The 9841-nt window shown below is 46.1% G+C and overlaps 1 protein-coding gene across 2 annotated transcripts in view; it reads right to left on the reverse strand.

The window, feature by feature from the left end:
- MSH2 (mutS homolog 2) overlaps nucleotides 1–9478 on the reverse strand; it is a 123044-nt gene extending 113566 nt beyond the window's left edge. For both annotated transcript variants that reach the window (XM_074011838.1, XM_045369367.2), the window contains exons 1-4: nucleotides 9247–9478; nucleotides 3860–4014; nucleotides 2089–2367; nucleotides 207–353 (exon numbers count right to left, since the gene is read on the reverse strand). In XM_074011838.1, coding sequence (XP_073867939.1) covers nucleotides 207–353; nucleotides 2089–2367; nucleotides 3860–4014; nucleotides 9247–9457 — 792 coding nt within the window. In that variant the 5' untranslated portion in view covers nucleotides 9458–9478. The remainder of the gene's footprint in view (nucleotides 1–206; nucleotides 354–2088; nucleotides 2368–3859; nucleotides 4015–9246) is intronic.
- Between the last annotated feature and the right edge of the window lie 363 nt (nucleotides 9479–9841).

A 9841-nucleotide genomic window follows, 5' to 3' on the forward strand; every position in this document is an offset into this window, starting at 1 on the left:
AAGATTACGCCATTCTACTCCAGCCTGGGCAACAAGAGCGAAACTCGGTCTCAAAAAAAAAAAAAAGCTTACTATCATTGATACACAGCTTAGGGTTTAAGACAAAAATGACAAATATCCTTCTAAAAAGTCACTATAATTTACATATTATTTATATTATATATTTACATTATATATATTGTAATTCACATTTATAATCCATGTACCTGATTCTCCATTTCTGGCAATACAGCACTATTCATCTGTTCTCCCTTTTTGCCTTTCAACAGCCGGTTGAGGTCCTGATAAATGTCTTTCGTGGAAAAGTCAGCTTTTTTTCTTTCTGTGATCAGAATCCCTCCTCTTTGAATAATCTATTTTGAAATAAATAGTTTAAACTACTATGAAAAAAGGAGTAAGAAAAGCAATAATGAAAATGATAACATTGATAATTATAGTGATAACAGATTAACCTACATTAAATGTTTACACAATGTGCAAGACATTGATAATATGATGTACTGACACACTTTTTACATCAATAAACTAAATTTTCATCAAAATATAAAATTACGTTCACATAAAGCTTTCAAAAAATAGTCCCAACTGTAACAACTCTTTTTTTGTTTTGAGACAGAGTCTCACTGTCACCCAGGATGGAATGCGGTGACACAATCTTGGCTCACTGCTACCTCTGCCTCTCAGGTTCAAGCAATTCTCCTGCCTCAGCCTCCCAAGTAGCTGGGATTATAGGAGCAAGCCACCATGCTTGGCTAGTTTTTTTTCCTTCTTTGCATTTTTAGTAGAGACACTGGACAGGCTGGTCTCGAATCCCTGACCTCAGGTGATCCGCCCGCCTCAGCTTCCCAAAGCGCCAGGATTACAGGTGTAAGCCACCGCCCCCGGCCACAAATAATAACCCTTAACAGAACTATTACTTGTGGAAAGTTGCTTAGATACAATCTATGCTAAAAATGTCCATCACATGTGTTATCTCCAGCGGTGCTTATGGTACTTGAAGATCACAAAAAGTAAAGAATCCTCGGGAGATACATACCTTAAGAAATATCTAGGCCAGGTGCTGTGGCTCATGCCTGTAATTCCAGCACTTTGGGAGGCTGAGGTGGGGGGGATCACCTGAGGCCAGGAGTTCAAGACCAGCCTGACCAACATGGTAGAACACTGTCTCTACTAAAAATACAAAATTGGCCAGGTGTGGTGGGGCATGCCTGTAATCCCAGCTACTCGGGATGCTGAGGCAGGAGAATCGCTTGAACCCAGGATGTGGAGGTTGCAGTGAGCTGAGATCATGTCATTACACTCCAGCCTGGGCACCAAGAGTGAAACTCCACCTCAAAGAAAAAAAAAAAAGAAGTATCTAAATAATAAACTACATGCCTATAACAAATGACACAATCAAAGCCAAGCATGGTGGCTCACGCCTGTAATCCCAGCACTTTGGGAGTCCAAGGTGGGTGGATCACAAGGTAAGGAGTTCAAGACTAGCCTGGCCAAGATGGTGGAACCTCATCTCTACTAAAAATACAAAAATTAGCTGCATGTGGTGGTGCACACCTGTAATCCCAGCTACTCAGGAGGCTGAGGCAGAAGAATTGCTTGAACCTGGGAGGCGGACATTGCAGTGAGCCAAGATCGCACCACCGCACTCCAGCCTGGGTGACAGAGAGACTTGGTCTCAAAAAACAAAAAACAAATCACACAATCAGAATTTAGTTAAAATAAATAGCAAAATAACAGGCTAAAGTTCCACTCAAACTATCAAAACATGCTAAAGAACTGCATCTTATTTGATAAAACCATAATTACAGTGATATTTACTGTAATAATTACTCTTTTGGAACACAAGACAGAAAGGAAAGGGGGGAGAAAAGATCTGAGGTAAAATAAATCTTACACAAGAAACAGCTTGTTTTAATGTCCAATTAAATATACCGTTTCTGTCAATGTAAACATCAAAACATTATTTTAATTAGATACAAAAAAAATAGAGTTTTTTATTATTTTTCCTTAAATAAAACAGTATCATGTCAATTAAAGAGCCTTTCCTAGGCCTGGAATCTCCTCTATCACTAGACTCAATCTGCTTACCTGTCTCAGTTTCCCCATGTCTCCAGCAGTCTCTCCTCCAGGTAAAACACATTCCTTTGGTCCAATCTGGATGAGGAGAGCCTCAAGATTGGAGAACTGATCATTATCAGGGAATTCACACAGTCCTAGCTTCCTCTGTATGGAATCCACATACCCAACTCCAACCTGTCTCTGGCCATCAACTGTGGACATTTTAACACCCACAACACCAATGGAAGCTGACATATCATTGTTACCAAAGAGAATGTCTTCAAACTGAGATAGATTGCCAGGAGAAGCCTAAGTAAAAATAAAATTTCAAAAATTTAACAAACTCTTCAATGTACTTTAAAATTTTACTAGCAAAAAGGAAAAATCCAAACTCAATGAACCTTGTTAATAAAATGCTTTCTTTTTTTTTTGAGATGAAGTCTTGCTCTGTCACCCAGGCTGGAGTGCAATGGTACAATCTCGACTCACTGCAACCTCTGCCTCAAGGTTTCAAGCAATTCTCCTGCCTCAGCCTCCCGAGTAGCTGGGAATACAGGCGCACACCACCACGCCCAGCTAATTTTTGTATTTTTAGTAGAGATTGGGTTTCACCATGTTGGCCAGGCTGGTCTCAAACTCCTGACCTCGTGATCTGCCTGCCTTGGCCTCCCAAAGTGCTAGGATTACAGGTGTGAGCCACCGCACCTGGCCAATAAATTGTTTTCTTATAAAAAATAACTGGCCGAGTGCAGTGGCTCACGCCTGTAATCCCAGCACTTTGGGAGGCCAAAGTGGTCAAATCATGAGGTCAGGAGATCAAGACAATCCTGGCCAACATGGTGAAACCCCGTCTCTACTAAAAATACAAAAATTAGCCAGGTGTGGTGGCACGCACCTGTAATCCCAGCTACTTGGGAGGCTGAGGCAGGAGAATCACTTGAATCAGGGAGTCAGAGGTTGCAGTGAGCCAAGATGGCACCACGGCACTCCAGCCTGGCAACAGAGCAAGACTCTGTCTCAAAATAAATAAACAAATAACTGCTTGTGGTTGGGCACAGTGGCTCACACCTGTAATCTCAGCACTTTGGGAGGCCAAGGCAGGCAGATCACTTGAGGTCAGAAGTTCAAGATCAGCCTGGCCAACATGGTGAAACCCCGTCTCTACTAAAAATACAAATCTGTAGTACTCATTTGTGGCCAGCCTTACCTATTATAAGGATCTTACAAATACTTGTCTCTATTATGACCTTAGTACTGGCCCTGCCCTCCCCTTCCCTGGCCCTCCCCTCAGAAATTATCTATCTAATCTATCCCTCTATAGAGATGAGATCTTCCTACATTGCCCAGGGTGGTCTCAAACTCCTGGACTCATGCAATCCTCCTGCCTTGGCCTCTGAAAGTTAAACTGTAACCTCAACCTCCTGGGCTCAAGTGATCCTCTCACCTCAGCCTCTTGATTAGCTGGAACCACAGGTGTGTGCCAACAGCCCCAGCTAATTTTTTTTAATTTTTTTATCTTCAATAGAGATGAGGTTTTACCATGTTGGGCAGGCTGGTCTTGAACTCTTGGGCTCAGGCAATCTGCCTGCCTCAGCCTCCCAAAATACTGGGATTACAAGCAAGAGCCACTGTGCCCAGCCAAACTGCAACTTTTTAAAAACCACATGCTAATTGCTACTAAAGTGTCTCAAAGCATTCTATTATCACAGTCCACTTAAAATAGTAAAACACAATTAAATTCTTCACATTTTTATTTCTCTACTCTTAAAAAAATAAGTAAATTAAAAAGGAAGATAATTACCTTATATGCCAAATACCAATCATTCTCCTTGGATGCCTTATTTCCAGCTCTGTTCTTATAAACTTCAACTCTATACTGACGAACCAGAAGAAGATCTTTTACAAAAGATTCAAAATTCATTTTACTAAGCACAACACTCTGCAGATTCTTTGCTCCTTAAAAAAAAAAAAAAAAAAAAGTACATTACAGATTTGAGATATTACATGTTCAAGCACTGTATTAGTCGGACTTCACACTGCTGATAAAGACATACCAGAGTCTGGGAAGAAAAAGAGGTTTACTGGACTTACAGTTTCACGTAACTGGGGAGGTCTCACAATCATGGCAGAAGGCAAGGAGGAGCAAGTCATGTCTTACATGGATGGCAGCAGGCAAAGAAAGAGCTTGTGCAGGTAGACTTCCATTTTTTTTTTGTTTTGTTTTGTTTTTTTTTGTTTTTTGAGACGGAGTCTCGCTCTGTCGCCCAGTGCAGTGGCGTGATCTCGGCTCACTGCAAGCTCCGCCTCCTGGGTTTACGCCATTCTCCTGCCTCAGCCTCCTGAGTAGCTGGGACTACAGGCGCCCGCCACCGCGCCCAGCTAATTTTTTGTATTTTTAGTAGAGACGGGGTTTCACCGTGGTCTCGATCTCCTGACCTTGTGATCCGCCCGCCTCGGCCTCCCAAAGTGCTGGGATTACAGGCGTGAGCCACCGCGCCCGGCCAGACTTCCATTTTTAAAACCATCAGATCTCATGCGACTTATTCACTATCACGGCAACAGCATGGGAAAGATCCATCCCCATGATTCAATTATCTCCCACCAGGTCCCTCCCATAACACATGGGAATTCGAGATGGGATTTGGGTGGGACACAGCCAAACCATATCATTCTGCCCCGACCCCTCCCAAATCTCATGTCCTCACATTTCAAAACCAATCATGTCTTCCCAACAGTCCCCCAAAGTCTTAACTCATTTCAGCATTAACTCAAAATACCACAGTCTAAAGTTTCATCCAACACAAGGTAAGTCCTTTCCACCTATGAGCCTGTCAAATCAAAACAAGTTAGTTACTTCCCAGATACAATGGGGTACCGGCATTGGGTAAATACAGCCCTTCCAAATGGGAGAAATTGGCCGAAACAAAGGCGCTACAAGCCCCATGCAAGTCCAAAACCCAGCATGGCAGTCAAATCTTAAGCTCCAAAATGATCTCCTTTGACTCTATGTCTCACGTCCAGGTCACGCGGATGCAAGAGGTGGGCAACCACAGCCTTGGACAGCACTGCCCCTGTGGCTTTGCAGGGTACAGCACCCCTCCTGGTTGCTTTCATGGGTTGGCGTTAAGTGTCTACAGCTTTTCCAGGCATATGGTGAAAGCTGTCTGTGGATCTACCATTCTGGGGTCTGGAGAATCATAGCCCTCTTTTCACAGCTCCACTAGGTGGTGCCCCAGTAGGGACTCTGTGTAGGGGCTCTGGCCCCACATTTCCCATCTGCATTGCCCTAGCAGAGGAACTCATGATCACCCCACCCCTGCAGCAAACTTCTGCCTGCACATACATCCCTGAAACATAGGCAGAGGTTCCCAAACCTGAATTATTGATTTCTGTGCACCTGCAGGCTCAACACCACCTGGAAGCTGTCAAGGCTTCAGGCTTGCACCCTCTGAAGCCATGGCCTGAGCTCTACCTTGGCCCCTTTCAGCCATGGCTGGAGCAGCAGGCCACCAAGCTGCTAGGCTGCACACAGCATGGGAACCCTGGGCTGGCCCATGAAACCACTTTTTTCTCCTAGGCCTCTAGGCTTGTGATGAGAGGGGCTGCCATGAAAACCTCTGACATGCCCTGGAGACATTTTTCCCATTGTCTTGGGGATTAACATTGGGATCCTCATTACTTATGCAAATTTCTGCAGCTAGCTTGAATTTCTCCTCAGAAAATGGGATTTTCTTTTCTATCACATTGTCAGGCTGCAAATTTTCCAAACTTTCATGCTGTTTCCCTTTTAAAACTGAATGCCTTTAACAGCACCCAAGTCACCTCTTGAAAGTTTTGCTGCTTAGAAATTTCTCCCGCCAGATACCCAAAAGAATTTCTCTCAAGTTCAAAGTTCCACAAATCTCTAGGGTGGGGCAAAATGCCACCAGTCTTTTTAGTAAAACATAACAAGTGTCACCTTTGCTCCAGTTCCCAACAAGTTCCTCATCTCCATCTGAGACCACCTTAGCCTGGATTTCATTGTCCATATCATTATCAGGATTTTGGTCAAAGGCATTCAACAAGTCTCCAGGAAGTTCTAAACTTTCCCACATTTTCTGGTCTTCTTCTGAGCCCTCTAAACCGTTCCGACCTCTGCCTGTTACCCAGCTCCAAAGTCACTTCCATATTTTCGGGTATCTTTTCAGCTGTGCCCCACTCTACTGGTACCAGTTTACTGTTTTAGTCCATTTTCACACTGCTAATAAAGACATACCCAGCTGGGTGTGGTGGCTCATGCCTGTAATTCCAGCACTTTGGAAGGCTGAGGCAGGCAGATCACAAGGTCAAGAGATCAAGACTATCCTGGCCAACATGGTGAAACCCCATCTCTATTAAAAATACAAAAATTAGCTGGGCGTGGTGGCATGCACCTATAGTCCCAGCTACTTGGGAGGCTGAGGCAGGAGAATCGCTTGAACCCAGGAGGCAGAGGTTGCAGTGAGTTGAGATTGCGCCACTGCAGTCCAGCCTAGCAACAGAGCAAAACTGTCTCAAAAAAAAAAAAAAAAAAAAAAGACATAGCTGAGACTGGGCAATTTACAAAAGAACAAGGTTTAACGGACTTATGGTTCCACATGGCTGAGGAGGCCTCACAATCAATGAGGAAGGCAAGGACGAACAAGTTACATCTTACATGGATGGCAGCAGGCAAAGAGAGAGGGCTTGTGCAGGGAAACTTCCGTTTTTAAAACCATCAGATCTTGTGAGGCTTATTCACTACCAGGAGAACAGCACAGAAAAGACCCACCCACATGATTCAATTATGTCCCACCAGGTACCTCCCACAACACGTGGGAATTCAAGATTAGATAAGGGTGGGAACACAGCCAAACCATATCAAGCACCTAACACATTGCTAACCCAAAAACTTCCAGTGTTTTTTCAGCAATTTATTCATTCAATAAATTGTCTACGAAGCACTATTATATGTGCAGGGACTATGGAAGGTAATATAAAATAGTGAATAGCATAGACCCTCTGCTTATATGGAGTCTACACATAAAAATCAAAAGTTCTAAAGATGATAACTTTTTAATTTTTTTGTAGAGATGGGTCTCGCTGTGTTACACAGGCTGGTCTTCAACTCCTAGCATCAAGTTATCCTCCCACCTTGGTATACCTAAGTGCTGAGATTACAGGCACGAACCACTGCACTTGGCCTGTCCTTTCTTATAATTTGTTTTAAAGTCTTTTTTTTTTTTTTTTTTTGAGATGGAGTCTCACTCTGTTGCCCAGGCTGGAGTGCAGTGGTAGTATCTCTGGCTCACTGCAAGCTCCGCCTCCTGGGTTCGTGCAATTCTCCTGCTTCAGCCTCCCAAGTAGCTGGGACTATAGGCACCTGCCACCACGTCCGGCTAATTTTTTGTATTTTTAGTAGAGATGAGGTTTCACCGTGCTAGCCAGGATAGTCTCGATCTCCTGACCTCGTGATCCGCCCACCTCAGCCTCCCAAAGTGCTGCGATTTTTGTATTTTTAGTACAGGCGGGGTTTCACCGTGTTAGCCAGGATGGTCTTGATCTCCTGACCTCATGATCCACCCACCTCGGCCTCCCAAAGTGCTGAGATTACAGGCAAGTGCCACTGCACCTGACCTGTTTTAAAGTCTTATGTAAAATCTATGTAGGTCAGGTGCACATTGGGAGACCAAGGTGGGAGGATCACTTGAGGTCAAGAGTTTGAGACCAGCCTGGCCAACATGGTGAAACCCCATCTCTACTAAAAATACAAAAAATTAGCTAGGTGTGGTAGCACGTGCCCTTAATCCCAGCTACTCGGGTGGCTGAGGCAGGAGAATCGCTTGAACCCAGGAGGTGGAGGTTGCAGTGAGCCAAGATTATACAACTGAACTCCAGCCTGGGCGACAGAGTAAGACTCCGTCTAAAAAAAAAAAAAATCTTCAGACTTTTAATTGCCTACAGCGTAAAATTCCGACAGCTCAACACAACATGAAAAACCTTTTGTCATCTAACCCCACCCACCTGGGCCAGTCTCCACACCTTCCTTTTCTATATCACCAACGCCAATCTACCTTCTTTCAAGCCCTTTCTCTAGCAAACTTCTAGTCTCAACGTGGACTTTGGTGTCTCATATAACGCCTCTTCCGACGTCTCCAGTTTTTGTCTCTTGCAAGCTCACACCATAAGCCTCCAACTTGAATTGTAATGATTTCTGCCTTGCTCTCCAATAGTGATCTCTATGACAGTAGAGGTATTTCTTTTTCATCTAGTGTCCATAACCCGGCCTAACACATTTCTATCTAACGAATGAAACCTTTTGCATCAGGAGCATCGCGATTTGCACTAGTCCTCTAGTCAGGACTAGAACCCACAACTCTACTCCCCCTAGGATGCTCTTTTCATTAGCATAACTACATAGTTGCAAGAAAGCGCAAAGAAAACAGGGAGAAAAGAGGTTAACTAGGCCTATCCAGAACATTTGGCCCACATAGGGTGAGACGTTTGTAGCTTTCCAGGGAGAGAGAATGCTGGATAGATGGGGTCGGGTGACGGAGAGCACTGAATGCTGAGCTAAAGCAGATAGCGTCCATGACTAGCCCAAGGTCACACGTTAATAAGCAGAGGGGCAGCGACTTGATCCCAAGCAGCCCAGCTCCAGAATCCGTTGGTCCTGACCACTTCATCATACTGCCCCTTAACGGCGCTCCATTACCAGCCCCTTAGCTGGACCGGCGGTATAAATGGGAGCGTCGTGGGAGCAGAATAACGTAGGTGGCATGAAAGGGTCTCCTAAACCCCCTCTATTTTAAATCTCACTCCTGGCTGCTGTTTGTAATAAGAGATTCTGGCCGTGTTTTTAATGAGCGCTACATGTAGGGCCACGGCGAGGAATGAGACTGCTGGAAAATGAACTAGAACAATGCATTGAAATGCCTGGCACGACGTAAACACTCCGTGATCACAAGTTCAGATCCGGGACGGCTGGAGAGGCACGGGTTTCAGGGCTGAGGGGGGCGTCCCTCCGGAGCCAAGCAGAACCTGGGGACGGCGGAATTCCCACCAGCACAACGTTCCGCCCCCGTGCCTCCGCGCTGGAGAGGCTGCTCATCACCCACTTTCTGAGGCAAGAATGGAGCCGCGCCACAGGGCCCCGGGTCCCCCCACAGCACGCGCCGTCCTCGCCCTCACCTGCCGGCCCCATATACTTGATCACCCCCTGGGTCTTGAACACCTCCCGGGCGGCCAGCAGCGCGTCCTCGCCGTGGGCGGTATAGAAGTCGCCCCGGTCGAAAAGGCGCACCGTGGTGGTCGGTTTCTCCGGCATGCTCTGAAAGAAACGCACGAAGCCGACCTCGGCCGCGCTCTCCAGCTGCAGCGTCTCCTTAGGTTGCACCGCCATGTCGGAACCTCCTCACCTCCTGGCAGAAGGAACTGCGCGACCCCACACCCACTATGCTGTTTCCCGCCTCCCCTCCCACGTCCCCCGAGCGGCGTCCGGTCACGGCGGCCACACCCAATCAGCTTCCAGGGCTGCGTTTCGGTGGGTGGGAGTCTGCCGCGGCAACCAATCATAAGCAGACGCTGCCCAGTTTCCCGCGCACACTGGGGACTTTAGCTACTGCGCATGCCTGCGCCTAGGTCTCGCGCAGACCCGCAGACCTGCATCCTTGGTAGAAAGCAGTTCTCAAGTGTTTTCTTAGGTCCAAGGCTTGGAGCCCCTGGGTGGGTGGATGCCAGGGTAGGCAGCCACCAGGTGGGAGATTTCCGGCAGGTACTGAGCTCG

The sequence above is a fragment of the Macaca fascicularis genome, chromosome 13 (genome assembly GCF_037993035.2).
Source record: "Macaca fascicularis isolate 582-1 chromosome 13, T2T-MFA8v1.1".
Lineage (NCBI taxonomy): Eukaryota > Metazoa > Chordata > Mammalia > Primates > Cercopithecidae > Macaca > Macaca fascicularis.